Source organism: Lutra lutra, chromosome 16, assembly GCF_902655055.1.
Source record: "Lutra lutra chromosome 16, mLutLut1.2, whole genome shotgun sequence".
NCBI lineage: Eukaryota > Metazoa > Chordata > Mammalia > Carnivora > Mustelidae > Lutra > Lutra lutra.
The window spans coordinates 1801309-1827585 of NC_062293.1; the positions used below are offsets into that span (position 1 = coordinate 1801309).

The 26277-nt window shown below is 57.1% G+C and overlaps 1 protein-coding gene across 1 annotated transcript in view; it reads right to left on the reverse strand.

The window, feature by feature from the left end:
- Nucleotides 1-26277, reverse strand: part of RPTOR (regulatory associated protein of MTOR complex 1) — a 315386-nt gene that overhangs the window by 125587 nt on the left and 163522 nt on the right. Inside the window, 1 exon segment of the mRNA XM_047708089.1 lies at nt 8267-8326. Within this exon segment, the coding sequence (XP_047564045.1) occupies nt 8267-8326 (60 nt within the window).

A 26277-nucleotide genomic window follows, 5' to 3' on the forward strand; every position in this document is an offset into this window, starting at 1 on the left:
CACACAGCTCCCATGGGCACCAGGTCTGCGGCTGGCTGGTCCGCCCCTCGCTCACACTGTCTCCACCGTGCAGCCCCCTGGGGCTTTCCCGCTCCACCTCTAAATTAGCTTCCCGTGACTCATCACTCATCCTCTCCGTGACTGGCAGGCGCTCATGACTTACTGAATTTTCACCTTCAACCAGCTGACACGATATGTCTACGTTGGAGAGAAAGGTACTTTTCGAATGAAGGCTGGTATCTTGTTAGTTTTCCTTTCAAACGTAACACGTGTACGATGCCGACCTCCCAGCGGAGTAAACGCTAATCACAGCTACTGGGCCCGGACGGCAGGCGTGGGTGGCCGCAGGTCCCTGCAGACCCTCGGAGGATGCAGGTCTGCACCCCTGCAGCGCACGCTGTGGGCTGGGGTGGTGGTGCGGGTCAGCGCATGGGCTTCAGGGAGCCTGCCTGACAAAGCCCTGCTCCCACTCACCCCTGCAGTGAGACATGGGGCAAACGACCTGCCCGTCCTGTGCCTCAGTTCCCCCATCGTTGGAGTGTGGACACTGACAGCGCCTCCTTCAGACGGTCCCAGCGAGGACTGCATGAGTTCATGTGCAGGGAGCCCCTAATGCAGCTCCTGGGACCCGGCGGATGCTCAAGATGCGTTCCCGGCCATTCTTCTTCCCGATTCTCAACCAGAAGGACTGTGGGTTACCTTGTGTTCGCAAGCAACAGCTCATGTCCTCCTACGCTCTCCTCGCCGTCCCCCAGGGCACGGCTGAGACCGGGCTCTGACACATGCAGACCACTGCTAAGTTAGCCAAATGCTCACGGAGTCAAGGTGAAACCAAGCCCCGGGTGCAAGCTTTGGCTTCAGCCTGCCACCCCGGGCTCAGCAGGGACCACGCCGCACGCGGTGGAGGGAGCAGGGGACAGCCGCTCACTTTATCCCAGACACAGGGCTGTTAGCTCCTTAAAATATGCTGTTGACACAATAGATGTTAATTATGAATAATTTTCGGTGCGCCCCACGCCTGCAGTGGTCGGAATGCTAACAAACAGCCTGTGCGAGAGGCTCCCTGACGACCCAGTGCTTTCTGAGTACCCTAATATTTCTAGTGCTGTTTAAGTGTTTCATACTTTGTTTCAGGGCTGAAAAATGTCCCTTAATTTCCAAACACGGATCTTACTGCCACTCTCTCTGAGGACTCGGGATATAAACACGCGCCACAGCGGCAACATGTTTATTCATCAGGCTGCTGGGTTCGTGGAGATAATTAGAAACGGGGGGTGCTCAAAGAAGGTTCGCTCTAATTTACTTCCCGACACAGCAGCTTAATTAGAAAACAAATTCCATCCCCAGCTTTAAAGATTGCTAAGGAATTACAAAACCCACACACCACCCGTATCTTCTCTCCGGTCTTGTGTTGAGACTGCCAACGGCACATGTTTTGCACGTCTGACAAAGGCGGCAGAGGCTGGGAAGGGGTTAAGGCGCTATCCTGGGGAAGTCTGTGCTAAGCAGTCGCTCGGTGGCGGCTGCTGGAAAGAAGCCACATTTATTACTGAATTACCGCACCGCAATTTCAAGTATGAAGCCTTTCCACCAGCGTCTCCGGTGACGGCAAAGAGACCACGACTCATTCAGGCGGGGTTTCTGACTGGCAGCAGCCAGGGTGGGCGCTGCCCCCTGTCATGACGGAGGCGGGAAAGGCCAGTCTCAGCGTCGAGGCATGGTGCCGCTCCAGCCCCCACACCTGCCACTCCGGGCCCCGAGGCTGTCCCCGGCTCCTGGGATGTACAGTCACCGCTGTCCAGCCGCAGGGCAGGGTGGCACATCAGCCCCGGAGCCCTCAGCTCACTTAGAGCTCACACAGAGGAAGGACAGCTTCCGGGGGCAGCGGGACCTGCGCCTGCTGACTCGGTCCACATACACCGAGCGTGGCCACGTGCCAGACCCTGCTCCAGGACCACCCTTCAACACAGAGCAAAGGCCCTGGGAGGGAAGCGGGGGGCAAAAATGGATGTCATTCTATTTTTTCAGGTCAATAAATTAAGGAAACAAAATCCAGTAAGCCAGGCGTGTGTTCTCCATCTCATCTCTGCATTATGACTTGTCTCTCCCATCAGATGGCTATGGTGACCAGAGTCACTGTCACACTTAGAGGTGACAGTGCTACCGTGTGTTGAAGAGAAACGAGAGAAAAAAACCAGAGGCAAAATGAAGAGCTCAGAATCCTTGAGAAGCGAGCAACATCGATAACGCTGAGCTCCAGCTTGGCTGACCACGTGGTGGTGTCCGCCCAGGGGACCACGAGGTGTGCCACGTCCACGACCACACATGCTGCCTCCTGCGCGTCCTTGATGGGGGCCTCCCTCCCCCCAGCACTCCATGGCCCAGCACGGACTGCTGGAGAGCACAGGACACAGGGCCAAGGAGCCGAGCCAGAGAGCGGTTCCCATCCGGTCCCATAAGTGAAATGAAAAACGTTATTTCGCCAAGTAACCTGGACCCATGACCAGCCCCACAGTGAGCTGCACCGAGTGTCCATGTGAACAGCTTCACAGTGTGGTGGGCAGTGGCCACACCCCCTCACACGGGAGAGACGGGGACAGGAACACGCTCTGCCGGCTTTACTGCGGACGTGACCCCAGACCCCGGAGCCCGTGGCTCTCAGAGAGGAGGGCCGGTCACCGGAAGCGGGGACACACGGGAGCGCCACCCAGCCACCACTCGGCTCCGCCAGGTCTCACCTGGCAACCACCGCACCAGCTTCCGCAACACTGTGCCACTGGTTTACGAAAATCTCCCAAACTATTAACAATGTATATACTTTGAAATATTCTGTGGCTTCTCCAAACATAAGCTGCTTATGAATTAAAAAATCCCCAAGTGCTTACGGTCCCACCTGAGGCACAGGCCAGGAGGGACGACACCTACGCACCCACCTTGCCAGGTCTCGTGGTGCGAAGGGGACTGCTGGCGTGGACGAGAGCCACAGGATGCTACTTGGAAGCCCCCCGTTCCCAAGACAGTCTGGGGTGGGACGTGGCTCCCAGAGCAGGACTTGAGGCCAGGGATGGGCATCGACCCCCCGCCCCTGCCCAGAGTCTGGACAGTGAGTCAACACTGAGCCCGCCCCCACCGGAGCGCCCAACTAACTGCTCGCGACTCCACCTGGAAAACGTTTGGAAAAACATGATCCCAAATCCCCGAAATGCGAAGGCTTTTGACCAATCAGCTATGGCCCCGGGTGTGTGCTATGTGTGTGCTTGGAGCCCTGGATGAAGGAACATGGGCTCAGGCCTTGCTTTCAGAGACTCCTCTCCGGGTTTCTGTTGGGGAGCTGACGCCTCTCCCCCACGGCACACCAGTGACAACTCTGCCCTGGAACATGGTGCGCAGACCCTCGTCCTCAGGCACAGAGGCCCTGGCCCTTTGCACAAGGCACAGCTGGCCCCCCGCCACAGCGGGGCTGATGGGGACTGCACGTGGAAGCTGGGCTGGGGCTTCTGGAACGACCACCCCGGCCAGAGGCCCACAGTGCCCCTCGCACACGTGGCCTAGATCTGCACGGCTAGGCGCGCCGGGGTCAGTGGGAGAGGCAGCCCCGGGTTGGGTTGGGCCACACTCAGCAACGCTCGTCGCCTGTGCCCCTCCACACCCTGGGTTCCGTCCCCTGCATTCTTTCATACCCCGATGAAAGGATTTCACCTTGTACTTGAATTAAAACACAACACAGAACCTGGCCCGAGTCTGGGCTGTGAGTTTTTAGCTGTGGGACTGCAGATAATGTCACTTCCTGTCCTAAAGGCTCAAGGGGTTGGGGGACAGGCAAACCTGCCGCGGACGCACCCTGGCCACGAAAACACCACTGGGGCCTCAATGAGACACTCGCACTTCGCAGGCGAGTTCCAGGTCAAGTGCCCACGCCGCGTGGGCCCCGTGCAGAGGGAGGGTGTGTGAATGGCTAACGGACACTAGACGTGTCTGACAGCGGTAGACGCGCGAGCGTGTGGCCCACGCAGGAGGGGAGGGCAGTCAGGCCTCGGTTGCCAGCCGCCGGGGCATGAACCGTCCACTGTACCACACACTTCACACCATCTGCTCGGTTCTGAGCCACAGGACAGGACAACCACGGGTATGACGTGTCTTCGCGGACAAGCGGGTCAGCACTGCCAGGAGTCAGCGGCACGGGCAGGGCTCCAAGCCATAGGGTGAGGGGGGATGGGGATGGCCCCCGAAAGTGGAAGCCGGATAGCCGCTGATGCAGCTGCCCAGGGTGAGAAGAATCCAATGAGACGCTCGTTCCAGGAATGTTCTCTGAATGTAGACGCCACGGCGGCTGGGGCAGCTCCATCAAACACGGACGCACCACGCTCCTGCCTTAGCTGCCAACTGCACACCTGAATCTGCTTCTCGAAAGTGCTTCTTACTGGCTGTAGGCACCACGGGGGAACTCTAAACGTTAAAATAAGTGGGTTAACATTTTCCTGTAAACGGAGGGACCTCGGGCGCTGGCGGGCTCCGTCAGTGAAGCGTCTGCCTTGGGCTCAGGCCATGATCCAGGGTCCTGGGGTCGAGCCCCACGTTGGATTCTCTGTTCACCGAGGAATCTGTTTCTCCCTCTGCCCCAGTCCCTGCCCATGCTCTCTCTCAAATAAATAAACAAATACATACATACATAAATAAATAAAATCTTTCAGAAAACAGACTTGCATTTCCTCAGAAACAGATCTGACGGTTATCACGGCTGGGTCTCCCGGAGCTTCACACCCGACTTTGTCCTGGTGCTCTGTAACTCTAGAGTTTGGAATCTGTCCTGGTACAACCCCAGGAACTCAACCCTCATAGTCAACGTCAGCCCGTCCTTGTCGAGCGACAAGGGAGAGTGGCCAGGTGCCGTCTGGGACCCGGCGGGCTGGTGGGCGCTGTCTCTGCTCGACCCTGCGACTTGCATCCAGAGAAGGACTCAGACCCGAGCGAACGCGTCACAGTTGCTACAGGAGAGACCTGAGGTTTCTACACAACCGGCTCGCACCCTCTTCCGTCCCTGCCACCGCCCCCAAAGGAAGCTCCGTCCCCAAAGTCCTGAGGGAGAAGTGGGGTTCATTCGGGCACGCTGCAGCCCATCCCAATTAATCCAGACACTGAGCGCCTAAAATGCAGACCCCCCCCAGATCAGGATCGCCTCTTCTCTGCTGCAGAGGTGGACCGTGGACACCGTCTCCCAGAGTCGCGTGGCGGCATCTGGCATCCGTGAACGGGATCAGTGTGTGAGGCCATTTTCCCTCCCTAGTCTTCCTCCGAAATCCGGACAAGCTTTGTCCTTCTAACCCCCGTGCTGCCGCCCTACGCAGGCGGGAAGGGGACAGGTGTGGGGGGGGGCGGGCTGGCCGCTGAGAGTGGGGACGTAGACGGGAGTTAGGAAAATCATGCTTGACAAAGAATACTGACGTCCTCACATACGAGGGCGCTTCCTTCTGTTTTGCAATCCTCCTCAACCACTGCTCGTGAGGATGGTGAAGCCACTTCCCACGGAACAAGAGGCTCCTCGCACAGACCAGCCGCGTCCTCTCTGGGTCCTGGCCTCCACGTCCTTCCGCCCCAGCTTCTCCGGCCGGGCCGCTCCTGCAGCGCCTTCCCGGAGCCATTCTGCCCCGGACCCCCTTACACATGCCTCACCTCCCCACGTCACGTGCTAACTTTGCTTTCTGCATTGTCATACATTAAATGGCCTTTCTGGGTGGCGGTGCCCGACTGTAGCACATGTGGCTCCGCGCGGCCACGCCCACAACCAGGAGAGTGAACCCCTTCCGCGTGCCATCCCTGCCACTGCTGGCTCTGACCCGGGAGCACTGTCCTCTCCAGAAGGTCACATGAATGCGATCAGACCGGGTGTGGCCCTGGCGCTGCCGGCCGTCACTCCACACGGTGCTTCTGGGCCACCCGTGTGCTCGCCCATCAAAGGTCCCCCGTTTCCCGCTGTGTCCCGTTGGACGAGGCACATTCTGCTCATCCAGCCACCCTGGGTTCTCCCGCTTCAGGTGACGATGAATGAAGCCACACAAATGGTCTCGCAGGGGTTCTCAGGTGCCCGGTTTCCTTCCTGGGGGACGAATGCGCGGGAGTGGGACGGCGGCCCCCTGGTGCTGGCCTCCTGCCACGCGGCCGTCCCGCTCGCCTCGACAGCAGGGCCATGGGAGCGCCGGTCGCCCCGCACCCTCCCCACCTGTTTCGCCGACCCGCCTCACGGGTGCTGTGGTTTCTTGCTGGGGTTTACTCGGCGTTTCCCTCACGGCTCGTGGTCTGGAGCGTCTTGCCCGGGCCGACCGGCCGTTCCTAGATTCTCTTCGGGAAAGTATCTCCTCGGGTCTTTTTCCAATTTTGAATTTTTCTTCTTATTTCTGCCCTGCAGTATCTTTATATACCCTGGGCACAGGTCCTCCGTCGGCCGTGCGGTCTGCAAATACCCTCCCCAAGAGTGCGGCTTGTCTCCTTGCTGTCTGAGCTGCGTCTTTCGGAGAGTAAACATTTTAAATTTTGATGAAGTCCGATTGCACAATTTGTTCTGTTGTGGGTCGCGTGCCGGGTGTCAAGCCGCGGCGCACATTTTACATCTGAGAGGGTGCCGGGAGGGGGCCGGCTGTCCTGCCGCGGTCCCCGGAGGCCGGTCGTCCCATGGGCCCTGCCGCGGGTGCGGAGACCCGCTGGGAAGCGCCACCCAACTGAGCGCCAGGCTCATCCCCGGCATGATCTGGAGGCTTAACTACGACTGAGAAAACACGACCTTCTCATTTGTGGATCTTTAATTGCTCCTTTTACTCTGGAGAACTCGGAGCACGCGGTGCTGCTGCTTCCGTGTGGCTGAGTGGGCACGAGCAGTTGGGGTGGGAGCGTCTGCACCGCGCGGGGGCACCGGGACGCGATGGGGCAGCACGCAGACCCGGGGGCGGCGGCTGGGTTCACGCCCTGCCTGGTGGAGGAGGCACCGATGTCCAGCCACCATGACCAGCCCCGCTGGTGAACGGAAGCTCCCTGAAGTCAAGCAGACCAGTCCCACAATCTCCTCGGACACCGACTCACAACTCGCACCGAGGACGGACACTCGGTGAAGTGTCTGCAGGCGCCCTAGTTACAGTCTCTGGATTCTTTATTTTACAGGCATCCCATGTGTGTATGTTCTCGTAGAAAGATTTAAAAGACGGAAACAAAGCCAAGTCAGTTAACACAGCTCCTCCCCTGCGCTCTCCCCCTCAGAGTGAAGACGGACGCACCGTTTCGTGCCTGTTCTACCCGTACTCCTGCACAGAGCCACGTGCGGTGTAAAAATCCTGTGTGTACTGGTCTCGTCTGCTCTTCCCACTAATGGCCCGCTGGGCAGCTGTTCTGCGCCAGCCCAGCGGAGCCACTACAGAGCGCGCAGTCCCCGGAAGGACCCGTCCCCTTGTGCCTGTGGACGCTTAGATGTAACCTTCTTCTCTAGCTCTCTGACACACAGGCAGGTTGTTTTCCAGGAGGAAACCCGGAAGCCTGTTTGCTTTCCCTACCTGATTTAATTAAACGCAGGCCTTAGCTATTCTCACCCATGATCTTGTGTATCAAGACTCGGAGAACTACCATCCTGTATGTTGACCATAGCGGAAGCAGTGTCCGGGGCGGGGGAATTAGGAACCACCCAGACGAACCAGGATGAGTCCAGGTGAGTCTCACACACACGCACACCCGCGACGCAGGTCAAGTCTGGAGCCACAGAGTAGCTCGGACCCAGGGAGGTCCACAACAGAAGGCAGCCGGGCCGCCTGTCCACCTGGAAGCACGCAGAGAGGCCTCACGGCCACAGTCCACGAAGGGCACTGCCGGACGGGACCGCGGTGTGCGCCCTGAGGAGGAACACGGACCAGGGTTGGGGGGGCTTATAGAATATAAGCGGGGGGCTGGGAGAAAGGAGCCAGCTACAGCAGTCGGGAAGCAAAGGTGACCTCTGTGTGCAGCCGTAGGTTTCTGCTTTGACGGAGTGTGAGGAGTGTTTGTCAACGTTCAAACGTACTCAGCTTTTATTCTGTTCCTTTCATATGGCTGCACACAGAGCCATGTCCCACGCTGGTCACCAGCACGGCAGTCACAGCACGGCAGTCACAGCATGGCCGTCACCGGAGAGCAGGAGTACACACCCACACGCTGGGAGACACCCCCACGCTGACCACAAGGGCCCCTGGAACCAACAGCAAAGAACCCCCCTCAGACCCCAAAAGCCACACGTCTTGAAAATCTGACTTACTTTTCTATTAAATCCAGTGTGACCCCAGGCACCAGGCTCACGCATTTCTGCATGCAAAACCTGCAGAGAAAGGAGAGAGCGTGAGTCACGCTGAGGGGGCATTTAGCAGGAAATCAACAGTGCCCGGGACGCGAGGGCCTACGGGCGGGGGCGGGGGTGGCAGCTTCTCACTCCCAGCAGCTTTCGGATTCATGAAGCAAACCCGACTGTCAGCCGGTCAGTGGAGGGAGAAAAACCTGGACACAGGGTCCCCGGGGAGGGGCCCAGGTGAGACAGGAAAGGAAGCGTCTGCCCAAATAATGGACACAGTGGCTTCTCTCCTCTTTTCTCTTTCTTGAGAAAGCCGGCCAGGGAGCGCCAGCAAGATGAGTGAGCACGAATGACTTCCGGGCTCACAAAGGGACACGTGGGAGGAACCAGACACCAGCGAATTCCATCATGTCACTTGCTTATCCAACCCCTGACTGTGTCACACAGGGACCGGACTCCGCAGGCCACCATGAGCACACTACCGGAGGCCGGGAGCCACCCCTGCCTCCTGCCCGGGCTGCGGGCACACAGCAGGGGAAGCAGCAGCCGCAACACTGAAGAAAAAGGCAACTTTGAGCTTGTCGTGGGAGAAACGTGAAACATTTAATTCACCTGCTTCACAGATTACATTCCAACAACCCCCTCCGACAGCCAGGAGGCACGCGGCGGGTGCACACCTGCAGGAAGCACTTCTGTGCCTCCCTGGCAGGACACGAGAAGAGGAGGAAAGTCGGAGAAGGCCAGTGGGCCCATATGGGAGGGACAGGTACAAGCACCAGGCCATGATCAGGGAGACAAGCTGTGACACATATGAGGTTGCCGGGTAGGAAGGGTGACAGAGAGACCAGGAGGATGGTGGCTATGAGGACAAGTGAGTCCCGAGGGTAGCCTCCAGGTTGGGGGGCGGTGGAGCTCCACCGCTGCCCCCCATGCACCACTCCCCCACCACTGCTGTCCCCCCCGCGCCACTGTCCCCCTCTGCAACGCCGGCCCCCTCCACACCACTGCCCCCACCGCTATCCCCCCGCCCCACTTTCCCCCCCCACGCACTGCTGCCCCGCACCATTGTCCCCCCCATAGCTGTCCCCCTGACCACTGTCTCCCATGTCCCGCTGCCCCCTGACACCACTATCTTCCGTGCCCTGCTGCCCCCCCACCGCTGTCCCCCCACACCGTCCCCCCCACACCACTCCCCCCCCACTGTCCTCCATGCACCGCTCCCCCCACAACGCTGTCCCCCCACACTGCTGTCCTTGTGGCACCAGGACACATGCAGCTCCTGAGGCGGGTTCAGGTAAATCAGGACCTCTCGGTGGATAAAGATGATCTTCAGGAAAGGCATTTTCCAGTCTAACCCTGGGTTCTACGCAGACTGTGCCACTTTGTCATTTGTCTTTTATCTAGAACGTTCTTATCCACTTCTGGATTCTAGTGATGACAGAATAATTTGTATCAGGCTAGTCCTCTTATCAGTAATAATTAGCTCTGGACAAAACACAAAAAACTACCACGTAAAAGCACCAAGAAGAAAACGGACACAGGTAGAAACAGAAGAGCTGCAGGCAAGTGCACTATCACCCAGTGCGTCCCGCAGGCACGCCCAGTCCACGCAGCACGCGGGGCGATGCTCCCCGGAAAGCGGCCCCTCACTGGCTCAGCGTCTCCAGAGTCCTGGCGGGCTGCTGCCTGGCACACCCGTGGGGCGAGACTCCCAGGGGCCGCATGGAGACAGTAACTGGAAGGCTGCACTGAGATAGTCCGCACCCGCCCCCAGGGTGTGCACTGGCAGGGAGAGCCAGCCTGCTGCTTTAAAGGGGCCTGATCCACACCTGGCCCTCCACTGACCTCCTGGGTGGGGTGGGGAATCATGCCTTAGTTACCCCCTTGCTCCAGGACTCAGAGCCACACCCCTACACTAACAGCAAAGCCAAAGGTCACCAGTCCTACCACCAAATTGCCTGTACACCCTGACAGAGACTGCCTCAGGGCCTTTGCACTTGCTGTTCCCATGGCCTACAGTATCTTTGCCCCAGAAAACTAAGATTTACTCCTTTATTTTATCTAGATTTCGACCTCCCCTGGCCAGCCAAGGGAAAACATCTCCTTTCTCCATCCCCTCACTCTGCATTTCTCGCTCCCCAGTGCTTTGTTACACAGCTGTTTGCATCTGTCTTTACCACGGAAGGTATGTTCAGGGCGTAAAAGGACCTCTCTCTTCTTGTTAATCAGTACAGCTCTGGTGCCAGAGACGGTGGCCGGCACACAGTTCTGCTGCTTACCAAATACACGTGAGCGACTGAATACGGTAGGAGATCAACGTGATAGTTGTTATGGGTTTCTAATAGTTCACCCACGTTCTTGTTTTCTTGTCACTCCTGAAAGCAAGTAGCTTCAAGATTTTATGAAAAACAAATAATAATCATTTAATATTTAAAAAATAGAACCAAACCCAGCTCTGGAACCTCATGAAGTATCATGTAACTGCTGGGTGTTGAGTCTGAGAACAGAAAGACATGAACTATTTTCCTAACTAAAGACAACAAAAAAGGGGCGCCTGGGTAGCTCAGTGGGTTAAAGCCTCTGTCTTCGGTTCAGGTCATGATCCCAGGGTCCTGAGATCGAGCCCCGCATCGGGCTCTCTGCTCAGCAGGGAGCCTGCTTCCTCCTCTCTCTCTGCCTGCCTCTCTGCCTGCTTGTGATCTCTCTCTGTCAAATAAATAAATAAATAAAATCTTAAAAAAAAAACACACACACAACAAAAAAAGATGTATTTGCCATAAAAAATTAAGAGGTACAGAACATTACAAGTGAAAATTACCCCAAATCTGATTCAGCTGTTACAAAACACTGAATCATTCCAACTGATTTTGTTTGAGGATAAAAGGGAACCACCGTCCCCGTACATCCCAACCTGGGTGTTGCTGGGGGAGCCAAAGTCTGTCCCCACTGCCCTCAACACCGCCACCCGCTGCAGACGGAGGGGGGGCCCTGCTTCCACACGTGCCCCGCTCCTGGAGACAACCAGCATCGACACGTGGGTATTTGTTTCTTTCCACAAGAGAAGCCTTGTGACAGCTGTTTTTCTAAACAACCCCCCCCAGTTCTTTCCAACATTCAACAAAGTTGGAAGAATTTTACAGGAAAGGCCTGCGTCCCTCCACCTGGTTCCACCACCGGCTTCTGACTATGTTGGCTTTATCACGTCTGTCTCTCCCTCCACGAGTCCACTCTCCTTTTGGTGCAGCTGGACATACCACACACTGCCCTCCAGATTGCACGTGTGTCCTTCATTTAAACCACACACAATCACGTGCACACATCTTCGCTACACATTCGTTGACTTGTGACCAATGCACACAGCCACGTAACCTGGACTCCGACAGAGAGCACTGCCGACATCCCAGAACAGTCCTCCCACTGCCCCTGGGGGCAGAATTGGTTCCGACGCCTCCCCCGACTTACTCCTCTGCTCTAGAACCTCACAGAAGCAGAGCTGTCCAGTGTGGATGTCCTACGAGGCGGCCCCCGGGGCAGCACTACGTTCTCCTGGTTCATCCGTGGCCGCGTGTGTATCGTGCAGGGCTTCTGTTTCACCGCGAACCAGTGCTCTGTCATGTGAATATACTGCCCTGTACAATGCTGTTTTGTAACTTGTCCTTGCATGTCCTGGGCGGTATGAACACTGGTATGCAGAAGGTCCCCTGTCAATGTTTGAATGAGCCCTGTTCGTATGGACACCAAGTTTGTCGTCCTCAGGACGCATTCTTAGAAGCGGACCTGCCCGATGGACGGGTACACTGGACCTGAGTTACTCCTCATTGTCTGACGGCTTTCCAGAAAAGAAGGCCCAAATGCCCATTTTTTCACTCCTTGCCAACACTGGGTTCATCATCATAAAAAAGGAAACCGCTGCCTGCCTGACAGGTGGGAAATGACACGTCGTTTGAATTTCTTTGATTAGTCTGGAGGTTAAATGCCAGTTAATAATTTCTGGGTTGTTGCCTATTCATGCCCTTTGCATTTTTATGCTCATTTTTATACTCATTTTGTACTCATCATCTTACCAATTTTTAAGAGTGTTTTATACATTAACAGAACCAGGAACCAACCTTTTGTTACATGTCGCAAAATTTTTCTCAACTTACAATTTTACAGTTGACCCCAAACCAACACAGGGGTGAGGGGCACTGACCTCCCACGCAGACAAAATCTGCACATAACTTCTGACTCCCCCCAAACTTAACGACTAGTAACCTATGGAAGCCTCACCAATAACAATTAAAACATATTTTGTCCAAGTATCATATCCTACATTCTTAAAATAAACTAGAGAAAAGACCATGTTAGTAAGAAAATCATCAGAGGGGCGCCTGGGTGGCTCAGTGGGTTAAAAAGCCTCTGCCTTCAGCTCAGGTCGTAATCCCGGGGTCCTGGGATCGAGCCCCACATTGGGCTCTCTGCTCGGGAACCTGCTTCCTCCTCTCTCTCGGCCTGCCTCTGCCTACTTGTGATCTCTGTCTGTCAAATAAATAAATAAAATCTTTAAAAGAGAATCATCAGAGAAAGCACATTTACAGAACTTACTGTCCTGTGTTTACTGAAAAAAGCCAGCCTCTACGTGGACCTGCGCAGTTCAACCCCGTGTCACCCACAGATCAGCTGCGTTTTAGATTTTGTCTACTCTTTTCCTTGCTGCACGACACTTAAAGTCTGTGTTTTATAAAATCTATCCCTGCCTTTATGGCTTTTTAATTGTCCCCCGCCCCCCAATCATTTTCCCAGTACTTTTGTGCATTCTCCTTTTCATATCTGAGGCTTTGTTACATTCGGAATTTATTACATTAAGAGGAAGGGATTTAAAAACTTCAAATGGTGAGCCACGTGCCCCAAATAGTAGATACCAAGCAACTCATTCTTTTTCTGAATCACACATTCTTCTGACACACACAGACTCTGCTTTTGGCGAGATCTCTGTTCTGCTCCACAGACGTGACGGTCCACCCTCTCATTTCAACTGCATCTTCGGAACGCGCTGGGGACGGCGGGACGAGCTTTCTTTCGCAAACCGGTTCCCAAGGCCGCTCTCAGACAGCTGTTTTTCCAGCTGACCTTTACAATCAACTTGTCAGTATTGTGTGGAATTTATGATTTAATTTAGGGAGAATTTATATCCTTCGTTTACTGGGTCTCAACATGTAATCATCTGGCCAAGTCCCGCTTTTATTCAATTTCTTTTCATTTCAATCAGCAAAGTTTTACGAGACTTTCTATCTAGACACACAGTGTGCGCTGAGCCAGACCGTGCCCCTGTCGCTGTCGGTTACTGTTGTTATAAAGTAAATTCCTTTCCTTCCCAGTACCCACTTGCTGGCTATTTCTAACATCCAGAAAATGGAACACATTTTAAGCAATTGCTGTGAAAAATGCCCTATGTGGAAAGCATAAAACGTGGATGTCAGTTTAAGCGCTAATAGAGTCAAGCGCAGCCAGTCCCGGATGAGGAAACAGAGCACCCCAGTCCCCACGGCCTGTGCGCCCAGGCGCCTGCCGTGCCCTCAGGAGGCAGTGCTCGCGCGGTGCCATCTGCGCGTGCGCTTGGTCAGCCGCTAGCCGCTGCGTGTAGTTTCCCCGTGTGTTTTAACTCTTTTTAGCAAAGCTGAGGTTCGGCTTACACATGAATAATGCAACTTCGCCTTCTCCTTCGAAGACGCACACTGTTCGTGTGATTTCTCAGCAGGGGATGCCACTGGCTGGCGTTTCTAGAACAATGTGCCAGACGAACCAGAGTCAGTCCACGCCCTTCTCCGCGCTGACGGAGACACAGAGTGATGGGAGCAGCCGGTATGGAAGACATTCTCTCACACAAAGCAAGTAGCCTTCTATTTTTGTTACAAGTTTTCATTAAAATTCATTTTTAATTTTATCAAATAACGTTCCTCCTTTCACCCACTAATATGATGGATGATGTTGATAGACAGCCTGATGGAAAGTCATCAAAGCCACCTCGAACGGATCTCACGGAGCAAGGTCACTCTTCTGCACTGCAGGGCCCTGGTCACTGAGAGCTCACCTGAACTCAACGGTAGCGGCTGTGTGTGTGCATGTGTGCACCTGCACATCTACGTGTGTAAGTGTGGGTGTGTGCCTCTGTGTGTCTGCGTGTGTGAGCCTGTGTACACACACGTGTGAAGTTTGTGTGCACACGTGTGTATGTGTCTGGTCTGCGTTGCTGTGTATGAGACTGTGCACGTGTGTTGCTGCCTCTGTATGTCACCATATGTGTGTGTGTGTGTGCACGTGTGCACACATACCGTGTGTGTCCTGGCTGGTGCCCCCTGTGTGGTAACCTCTGGACCAGGGCTCAGAAGCGCGCCCATGGCCAAGTGCGCCATGTGCTCACAGGCTGCTGTGTTACACCTGCTCCCTTCCGGATTTCAAAAACAATTACCTGCATGTTGAATCTTCATTCTTCTGTTTGTCATGCTTCTCCTTTTTTATTGCTTTCCATCTCCTGTAACACCGACTCACGAGTGCCTGATCTTAAGGTCACTTAAATTTTAGAATTAAATTTTACTTCTTAAACCTTTTCCTTCCCTTTGCTGGTTCTCTTTTTATCTTGATGTATTATTTTGCCGTCTTAATACTTATCTTCCTGTTCCACAGAGACAATATTTATAGAATTTCATGGAAGGCATAAAGCATGTGACGCTTCCCCTGCCCAGAGACAGGACAGCCGCTGGTTACTCAGGGGTCCCTTCTGGCCATAGCTGAGGCCATGCAGACGAGGGGACACTCATCAGAAAGACCAAACACTGGATGGAGGGGGACCTCTGACCTCCAGGAGGCGGGGAGGGGGCTGGAGGCTGAGCGCCATGAAAACCGGGGAAGCCAGAGATGGGAGAGCTTCCGAGTTTGGGAGGACACCAGTGCTCCCTGGGGGGTGGCGCACGCCCGCCCTCCCCACGAGCAGGAGCCCCGCTCCTCTACAAGATGCACCCCCAGAGGTCTTGCTCTCACTGTTCCATGCTGGCCCTGCACGCGGCCTGCCCCTGGCCACGGCTGGGTGACAGTGGAAGGACCTGCAGAGCTCAGGCCCACCACGGGCTGTGGCTCAAGTCTGACAAACGCTCTGGGTTGAGACCAGAGGCTGTGCTTGGTGAGAGAGATGGGCCGGGCACTGTCGTCACAGGCGGCACACCACGCCTCCCAGAGCCCCCGACCCACGTGCCGGGGAGCCCTCCTGTTCCGGACCGCTCGCTCCGAGGCCTGCCCTGCAAGGAGTACCCGCCAGAGACACTGGGCCCCGAGGATCCCCTTTTGAAAAGGAACTTGGGAGGGGGCAGCTCTAAGGAGCAATAAACACACTTCAAACAAGCACATTCTCTGGCGTTTCACTCACTCCAGCAGGCTTCAGAGAACGAAACCCGACACAAAACCAGTGTGTCCATCACGTGTATCTGAGCCAATTCAGTCTGCCGTTTGGTACCGTCAGGTACTAATTCACTCACTTTAAATAGCTACTCTTCTAGCGGCCCAGGGCGGCAGGCTTCCTGAGGGCGCCCAGGCTGGAACGAGGACAAGACGCGAGTGCGGCCCAGGAGCTGCTATTTCAGGCCTGCCCTGCTCCTGAATCATGGCTGCTGAGAGCAAAGCCGGTGACTCCATCGGTCAGAGGAGCACGACACCCCCTCCTCCGAGCTTTCTGCCCTGCAAGGCAGGGAGCTGACCCCGACCGTCTCCTGGCCACAGCCAGGGGGCCAGGCACTGACAGGGGGCCCTGCGCCCCCAGAAGTACCCACCCGGTGTATGCGCCTGGCCCGCCCGCCATGGGATGCAGCTATCACGGGCGTGGTGTGAACTTCACAAGGCTTCTGACTTTTTAATTTAGAAGAGATTAAAAATGTCGAGACAATTGCAGTTAAAAGGAAATGGCTTCAAAGAAAACTATAAATATCTGGGGTAAACATCATAATATCTGTAGTTTACTAAAAATAGCCATAAAACACAAAACAATGAAGCAAACAACGCTGGTAGAGGTTGGGGTGATGAGCCCGGGGGATTCATTTCATGATTGTCTCCACTGCTCTCCGGAATGGCTGGACATTACCCCGGAACAGTCCATGGAGGAGACGGAGACGCACTCCCATGCTGATGAGTCCACAGCAGGAGAACATTCCAGGGCAAGATCTAGTTGTTCAAAACCTTGGCAGTGTGTCCCCATTTCGGAAGAAGGCCAGGTTCCAAGGGAGGCCCCAGCCTCCCCACCTCGGCTTGCCGCAGTGCTCGCGAGCGGTGGGTTCTGATCAGGAAGCCCGTGCACAGCACCGTAAAAGCAGAAAACCCACACGCTCTCCTGAGAAGCCAACCTCGCCCATGCAGGTGACTCTTGCGACCAACACCCAAGGGAAGGAGACACAAGGCACACGACGGGCTTCAGGGACACCCCCACACGGCCCGGGGCCTGTTCCCGCAGATGCCACGTGTGAAGTTGGACCCCGCTTGTCGGAGGTCCCCCCAGTTTCCTCAGGGTCCTTTGTGCGCTTCCGATCGTACCTGAGACTCAGGAAAGAACACGGCCCCTCACCGGAGACGGGAAGTGAGCAGACACCGACCTGCCCAGAGGACGCCTGGCTGAGTCAGGAAGGGGCCGCCTCGGAGGACAGGCACCCTGTTCTCCCGGTGCCCGCGTGCCAGGGGGCCCTCCAAAAGTCCCCCCGACAGCTGACTTTGGAGGCTTCTTCCTATGCCCTGGGAAACCGGCCAGTGGTGCAGAGAGGGTGAAGGGACACCGGCTGCGGCCGCAAGCCCCTGGGAGCCCTGGCACGCGGGCACTGGGAGAACGGGGTGCGTGGGGCCAAGAGGGAAGGTTTTCCACGAAATGTAGCTGTTTGTGCTCACACAGAGCGGCTGGACCTTATCCCTCTTGGTCTAGCACAACGGGGGGCCTGTGGCAGATGCGTAAGTTTCAATGTAGGTAACACGCAGGGATTCGTTTCCATAGAAGAACCAGACACTTAAATTACAGTCGTCTACCATGTTTATTCTCATCCTGTTTCTTTGAGGCCCTCGGACGCGCGCTTTCAGTATTAAGAAGCTATGCCCTTGACCCCGGTCTGTCCTCAGGGGCCTATCGGGCCGTGTCCCCGGGCACGGAGGAGACAGCGGCTGCCCTGCCTCAGGGAGTGAGGGCGGGGTGCCGTGCGGCACCAGCCTCCTTCCCGCTCACCGGTCCTGTCGCAGCTTCCGGAGAGCTGACCCTGTTGAAACCCACAGGCCTTGGACGCGCTGAGGCAAGCATGGCTCGTGGACGACACGGGAGGCTCTCGCACGGGTCACTTCAAGTCAGCCGGTCCCTATTATGGGGACCGAAACTGTTGTCACTGCGGAACTCTGAAATCGCCGCCCATCCGCTGGCCCCACGCCAGGCCCACGTCTCCTGCACATGTGACGGAAGAAAGGGGCCGGAAGGAATTCTACACTGGCCTGGAGACCAGGGCGAGAAGAGCAATACGTCAGCCCCTCTGCAAGCAAGACCAGGACAAGACCCCGGGTCCCCCGAGTCACACACACCCCAAACCTCCCCTTCTCTGAGTGACAATGCCCATCCCTGTCGCAGGAGGGTCAGCAGCCCCAGCTCCACGGCTCGTCGGGGATGCCGGGTGCCCCAGGGGCCGCCCACCTCCCACCCGGGACCACACGCAGCAGACTTTGCTCCTAAAACACCCACAGGTGGGAGCCTCTTTTGAGGAAGCCCCTGCACTTTAAACCTGCCAAGTTCTTCCTGTTAGAAAAACGTGACGACTTTCTAGCGGCCCCAGGTTGAGTCCCTGGGGAGGTGCCTGGTGTGGGGACGAGGGAAAGCGGCGGTGGGCTCCTGGCGGCGAACGTGAACGACAGACCAGCTGTGGTGTGCACCCTTGGCGGGCACACGCGGCTCCAGCTGCCCCTCCGCCGGGACTGCGGGATCGGCCTGCGACGGCACCACTGCCCCCGCGGCTCCTGTAGCCCGCTCCCCCGCTTGCCATTATCAGCCCCGTTTCTGGGGGAGAAGGCAGCGGTTCAGGAGGTCCTAAAATCACCCCGCCAGTGGCTGCCCTGAGCACCGTCCTCCAGACCCACACACCACGTGTGCCCACGTGGGCCAAGGCGACTGGACCCAAACTCAGACACAGAGCTTCGCTGATCCTCGAGGGCTTCGGGGAACGCGTTCGATGCCTCACTTCAGGTTCCATCAAAGAAAGCCGGACAGCAAGGGCAGAGGAGGGTGGTGGCACTTCGGGACAGAGGACCCCGGGCAGCGCAAGGCAGGCCAACGGCTGGGCTGGAAGCTGCTGGGAGGCCGCTAGGACCCCAGGCTGCACAGAAGCAGCAGAACCAAAAGAAATGGACAGTGTGTCCATCCCACTGGCCTTTGCCAAGAGCTGTGCAGGACACCATGCCCCGAGTGCCAAGCCGCCTACCACCGTCCACAGGCTCGCCCTCCTCTGGACTGAGAGCGTGGTGGCTCTGGGTTTAAGGGGAACCCCCCCATACGGCAGCACCCCCCATGTGCTGGCCTCCATGCATGCCTCGAGTTGTACTCAAGGAAAGCAGAACGCCCAGATGTCTCCAACATTAGCAGCACATTTCTCGTGATTTCTCGTGAGAGAAACATCGATCGATTCAGTGGACTGGTGAGAACCAGACATCTCCGCTGCTTTATGAGCTGCGAGCCTGCGCCTCTCACCTTACTAGCAGCAGGTGACATGCCGGCGGTGGGGCCGGGGCTGGCGGCGGGGGTCGGGGGTCAAGCCAGAGGCACGGTGTAAGGTTCCGTTTACCCCGAAGAGCGAGTTCTCTACACCAGACAAGAGCCGGAGAGACGTCGGGCCGAGCCAAGGACATCAAGTCCAGATGCCCCAGCCGCTTCTCCACACTCGCAACCCTCAGAGCCACCAGGAAAACGTTCCAGCGGGTGAGGCAGAGGAAGAGCGCCGCTGAGAGACTGAGCTCATGCCTGGCATTCTGGTAGCAACAACTGAGATTGTGTTGATCTTCTAATTACCTCTTCTGCGTAAACTGTGTCTCCTGACAGCCTCGATACTGGTCCTCCAGCTCCTTACCCAGGGAGGTGGCTTGGGAATTATGCCGGCGGAGGTCACTGTGTCACACTTGCTGATTTTCCCTGTCGCGCTCCCCGTCTATGTTTTAGAGAGCGTAGGTCAGCAACCCTGGGGCCTCACCCCTCAAACCTGCCCCAAAGGCTTCCAGAAACAGAAGGACCCCCACCAGGAAGGGGCAGACCCCCACAGCATTTCGAACTTCTTTGCTACCCCAGGAAAATCCCTTTTCCCTCCGTGTAGTACACGGAGGCTCCGAGGAAGAACGAGTGAACAGACGCGGCCCCCAGCGGTTCCCTTCCGGACAGCCAGGAAGCCGAACGCATGTCCGCCCGGCACAGACAGAGGAGCATCTGCTCCCGCTGTTGCCAGAACGAGACACCAGACCGGCTGAGGACGTCCCGGTGTCCTGCTCTAGTGTCATTAACGTTTGTGCATAATTCAGGTATTTTGACATCCACGCGTGGAAAGCCAGCGCATCGCGGCACCGACAATTGCAAGCTGCTCTGCCTGGTCCCGTGGGGTCCCTCGGGCTGTGGCCTCGGCAGGGGGCTGGCTGGTGGTGGCCACGGGGATGAAATGTGTGTCCCCACATAAATCCACGGCCCTGCTTCTCCAGAGACAGCAGCGTGGGCAACACGTAAGGTCTGGCTTTGTCCTAAAGTGCAAGAACGTGGCCCAAGCCGTGGACAGCGGCCAGGACGAGGCTGGAACACCGCGGTCTGGCTCTTGCTGAAGAGGACGGACAGCAGCACGCCGACCCACCTCACAGGCGGCGCACACCTGAGGCTCGAGCTGCTATCTGCCTCCTCCCCTCCAGTCCTAGTCCTGAGTGGACATTCTCTTCATGGCTCGCAGCATGTGGAGAAAGACCAGCACAGGAACATTAAAACCGGAGAAAGGACACAGCAAAAAGGTGTTATCTCTGTGATTTCTCTACAGTTGCTTCCCAGAGAGCTGAGCAGGTTGTAACCCCAGGAGGCACCAGGTACCCAGGGGCCCGCAGCTCTCCTGCTCCGGACGCCTGGGTCACGCGCCCACCTGGGAAGAGCGTGTCATCTGGGGAAGGCTGATGCTCTGACACCAATTTTCACCCGCTGGTAAAAACAGGATCCTAGGAGCGAGTCCAGTAGAACTCACAGAGAAGAGGCTGGACCTGACATCCTGGGGCACGGAGAGAGTGTGACGGTGTGGTGTTAAAAGTACGCTGGCAATTTGATGAGTCCACAGAGAAAACATATTATTCAGAGCTGTTACATGATCATCACATGAAAACTGCAAAGGCTTATGGTACCAGTGGGATCAAGGATGTCACGGTGTCCTGCTCTAGTGTCAGAGTGAAAAACTGAACAATGAGTTAATGGCTTAAGTTCCTACACTAAGCTGTCCCCAGCCAGAGTCTAGACCAAGAGAGGCCCTCCGCAGAGGAGAATCTGCCTCGTCCTTTCGCAGTTCCAGCGGCAGGCTAGGAAGGCGCCGGCCACACCTGCAGGAGGCCCTCTCTGCGTCAGAAGCAGACTCCGCGTGGCGGTAAGCTTCTCCGGGCCGGCACCACCCCGTCTACAAAAACAGTCAATGTGGATCAAAGACCTAAATGTAACCTCAGAGGAAATACAGATGCGTAAACCTTCACGACTCGGAAGATGACATCAAAAGGATAAGCAACGAGAGAAGGAAGGCAGGTAAGATGGAGAGCCTTCCAGCATCTTCCAGCAGTAAGATGGAGAGCCTTCCAGCAGCAAAGGGCACGACCGAAGTGGGAAGACGGCCCACAGAACGGGAGAAAATATGTGCAAGTATGATTTGCAAAACGTATGTCTGATCAGATATTCTAGATTCTAGCATCTAGAACACGTAAAGAACCCCTACAACTCAGCAAGAAAAGAGACAACACAGTGAAAAAGCACACGTCAGATCTGCACAGACGTGGGACAACACGGGATCTCAAGGACGCAGGAAGCAGGCGAGTTCGTGTGCTGCTGGTGAGGACACAGGGCTGGGCAGCAGCCGGGGAAAAGCCTGGCAGTCCGTCAAGGAGCTGCCCCGGACCCGAGCATCTGCACGAAGCTAAGGAACACGTTCTCTCTGAAACGAAGACAAGCCTGCGTTGAGACGACATTTCCACGCATGGGAGCTGTGGGGTGGCATAAATTAGTCCAACGTCTTGGTGAAGAAGTTTGGCAACCGACGTCACAAGCTCCACGCTTTGCTCTACTGACCCCGTTCCCAGAAATGACTCTGAGAAACAGCCCAACAGGGCAAAAGTTCGGGGGTGCACCTCAAGAATGAATGGGGGAAACACCTGCAGGTCCTTGAGTTTTGCAGGAACAGGGAAGTGCTTTAAATAACGTCGTGCACTAACCGGACAGTGTTCCATTTGGGAATAACAACCCAGCTAACAATCGAGAATTATAGTCTGAAAACTTAAAAATAAAATATAAAATATGCATGACTGTAGGTCAGGGAAATTAGGTGCACATACGGACAAGAAAGGATATAAAAATAAGAACGTTCATTTGCAAGGTGCCTGGCACACTGGGTGACCTTTCCCCATCTCCTGCGTCCGCTGTGTGCACAGTCACGCTGTCCGTGCGGGAGACCACGAGGGAGCAGCGACCGCCCCAGCGCCCCGGCACCCACGTGCATCTCTGGGCCGTGTGGTCTGAAGAGCAAACGCGGGGGACAGCGCAGACTCCGTCTGCCAACGCTGCGGTCCAGCACTCTGCCACCAGCAACGCCGAGCCTGACCCTCTGGGGTGAATGTGAACGCGTTCTGCCCTGTGTCTGGTGCACTCGTGCTGCTCTCCACACTCTCGAGCTCGCCCTGAAGAGGCAGGGGGAAGACAGCACAGGGGCCCAGATGGACGCACAGAAGACAGGAGACTGAGAATAGGCTGGAGGGAACAGAAACAAGGAATCCGAAAGAACAGTGCAGGGAAAATGGCTGAAAACAGAGAAGGGGATGGGAGGCTGGAGCCCAGGCCATGCCGTTTCCTAATCTGCAGGGCACACATCCCCTGTGCTGGACTGGAGCCCGTGGCAGGGTGGCACGGTGCCCTGGCACGGCTGGGGGCAGGGCACAGGGCTCCACGGAGGGAGAGGCCCCAGTGTGCTGCTGGCAGAGGGGCACCGTGGGGGTGCACGCGGCAAGAAGGCAGCAGGCACCGGGTCCGGGAGCAAGTGTGAGGACAGGCCGAGTGACCCTGAAAGAGAGGGACGGACGCACAGGAGGGGTCTGGCCAAGGAAAGCTCAAACTGGAAGCACGTGACCTGAGGACCTGCCAAGTTCCCACGGCAGTGGGGAGAGGACGGGCATCCCTACACCCTGGACACGTCTGAGTCCGCCTCCGGGGCACCTCAGCCCCTGCCCCAAGCACGTGTCCCACAGCGCCACAAGGACACACTACCAGAAGGCCTGCGCGGTCCCCGAAGGTGAGCCGGCTCTCCGGGGAACTCCAGAATGGCGTCGATGACAACACCGTGTCGCGACATCAGCTGCCGTGTATGAAGTGGGCGGGGCGGGGGCCGCGGCCAGAAGGCAGGCTTTGGAGCAGAGGGTCTGTGGGCCCGCGAGCTCTGCTGTACGTGAAGCTGAAGCCGGTAGCCACACGCCGGGGGCGCGGCCTCGATCCTGCCTCGCCTTGGCTCGGACTGGTCCTCCGGCTCTTCGCAAGAGCGAACGGGAAGCCACGTGGCAGAGCCCTTCGTGGGCTACAGAGCATTCTGCAGTTACCGCTACAAAGTTCGCACGTCACAGAAGCACTCAGCCAGTCTCACCTGTCATCTCCACGACAAAGGGGAGTACAGTCACCGCACGCTGGTCTTTGTGAGCACTGAGAATCACTGACACGCGCTTACAAACGGACAGATGGACCAGAATGGCCTTCAGGGTCCCAAAGCCCCTGGTTTCTTACGATATCCTGGTGCCCTACAACACCAACAGGATAAAAGTCCTTCTAAACCGTGAGGTGTTCCCCATAAACGCAACAGCAGCGCCCCTGTGAGCAGACAGGCAGGAGAACATGGGGACAGCGGTGTGGCTACAGCCTGACTTGTCCCGAGGAAGAGCCCGCGCACCCGCTCAGGGCTGGCCGTGTCGCTGGCCCGTGTGGCTGGCGAGGGATCTGCTCCAGCAAGGGCCCCGCCCTCCGCACGGCTGCCTGGGGGGACCCGGCCAAGTCACACGGCCTGAAGACAAGACCGCTGCGCGTCCATCTTCTAGGAAGAATGACTTCCTGGCAGCCTAGGGTGACACTGTGTCCCTGACGGGTGGCACACACGTCCTGTCTGCCCAGAGCACCCATGAGAAAGGGTGGCCTGTGCTAGGGCAGCAAAGCCAGGTCAGCAGCAGCCGGCCCAGAACAGGGGCAGCGTGAGCTCTGTGGGCAGAGCAGACTCCTGGCAGGGCCTCTGTTACTGTCCAGCAACATCCTCGCTGTACGCAGTGGCCCTGGGGACAGGCCTGGAGCACAGCACAGGCGGAAATCGAAATGAAGCTTCAAGCTTGGCAATCGGCAGGGAGTGAGAAAGAACAAGGCGTGACCTGTACAAAGGAGAGCTATTTGAAATGACTGCTTCTCCTACATTCACAGAAATACTGCGTTGACAGCCAGTCCACATACTACACCCCAGGCCAGGAGACATCACTTCCCGCTTCGTAATTCAGCGGCCACGGCGGTGTGCCAGTACCCGGCCCGGGGAGGGGCAGGCGGCGGTGCGCAGGCCGAGTGCCCGTTCCTGGAGCAACAGAGGGCATGCGCACCGGCCAGTCCGCCCAGTCTGCCCGGCGGGGAGGAGCGCTGCCCAGGCCACTGCCGCGGCCTCCCGCGCCGCCCAGCTGCCTCCTCCTGCCCCTGCTCCCGGGACGGGGCCGTTCCACCATAAAGACTCTTCCAGAGTCAGATTTTAAAACCCGCATTTCTGCAGGCCCTGAAGGGTGAGCAGGAAATAAAGAACCACCTCAGGACAGTGCACCTGGGCCCCGACTGCGCCCCGACCCTGGAGGCACTGCTGTGCGTCTGCACACCAGTCTGGGGACACGTTCACCTCCTCCACCCCTGCTGGTTCTCACGCACCAGACGAGGACGGCACACACGTGTCCTGATGGCGGCCCCTGCTGTCCCTGTCCCTCCAGCCTCATCTTCCGTTCTTTCTAGTTTCTGGGGTGGGGTGTGGTAGGGGAGACATGGGGAGCACTAGAGACAGCTGACCAGGGCGCATCTTCTTGCTTGACAGCGTGGGTAGTGGGCAAACCACCTGAAGTCCCGACCGGTGCTCATCCTGTAAAGGAAGGATATAAGCGCGCCAGCGCGTCCAACGTCCTCCCGCGGGCTCCACGCATCTGCCGGCTTGCCACCAGCTGTGCCGGGACTAGCCAGAGAGGCTGCGCTCACAAGGGATGGTGTGTCATCCTCAAGCAACAGCGGGGGTAACAAAAATTCCTAAATCCCTCCTCTTATAATTAATTTTAGCAAAAACGTAGATTTGCAGCAGAACATCTACTGGTAAAGCGTTATGGGTCGGTGGGAGGACAGAAGGGACAGTGGGGCACAGCGTACTCCTGGCCTTGGCTGCAGGGCAGTTCTGTTCAGCCCACGGGGACAAGCCGGCCCTGTGGGGGCTCCACCGGCCTGTCTGTGGCTCTGTGGCTGGGGGACGTGCACCTGGTGGCCCTGACTGCCGCCTTCTCTGGAAGCTTCCATGGAAGCTTAGTGTTGCCACCTCCTCCCGGAGCCCGGAACCAGCCCCCTGGCCCTCGCTGCTCCCCGACCTCTTGAGTGTGCCACCTGGTCCTCGGGGCTCCCTAATCCCCACTGGACCCTCTCCCACCTCTGGTCTCGTGCTGACCTGCCCCATTCTGCTGCCCCTGGTCTCTCTGGCAGCCCTGCTCGCCGGGCACAGAGGCCCTCAGCGGCTCCTCTCTGGCTGCGTTCTACCCGCCCGCAGGATGTGCTCCCACCCTCCTCTCCACTCCTGCTCTCCCTGCAGTAATCCCAGCCCATCCGCACAGTGGTACTGAGTCCAGCTGAACACCCGTCTCCCCGCCCTGCAGAAACCTCCCCTTCCTCCCGTCATATTCACCTGCGTAGCCTCTCGTGCCTGAAACACAAAACTCCTGCGACCCACAGGCAACCATGGATGACCCAGCCTCCCACGCGATCTGGTGAGCCCAGCGCCAGACGTAGCTGAGCACTGCAGCCAAGGCCTCCTCCTACTTCCTCCTAGGCACTCAGACCTCCCGTGTCTAATGCCCCATCCTGCCCGGTCCTGTTTGTATGACGGGGCTCTTCCCCAGCTGTGCGTTTTTTTTTTTTTTTTAAGATTTTATTTATTCATTTGACAGACAGAGATCACAAGTAGGCAGAGAGGCAGGCAGAGAGAGAGAGGAAGAAGCAGGCTCCCCACTGAGCAGAGAGCCCGATGCGGGGCTCGATCCCAGGACCCTGAGATCATGACCCGAGCCGAAGGCAGCGGCTCAACCGGCTGAGCCACCCAGGCGCCCCCAGCTGTGCGTTTTTAATGAGGAAGGCATCAGAATGACCGGTAGAGCATTACAAATCATACCTGCAAACTCTGTGCCCTCCACGGACTGTGCCCCCTCGGGTCCTGGCCGGTCCGAGTCGGGTCCACACTGGGGGGCTGCCCTGCGCCCAAACACCCATGCACATTCCCAGCAGGACCTGCGCCCTGCTACTGCTGGTGGGTGTGCTTGTCTCCCGAGGCAGGCCGCACGTCCTGGCTCTGCAGACCAGACCGCGGCCCAGCACTGCACCTGCCATCACCCAGCAGGTGTCTCCAGAACAAGACCCGCTCCTAAATGTCATGTTTGTGGACCTCCCCCTCCTTCCTGGTTCGCAGTCACCATCTCTTCCCTCAGACGTC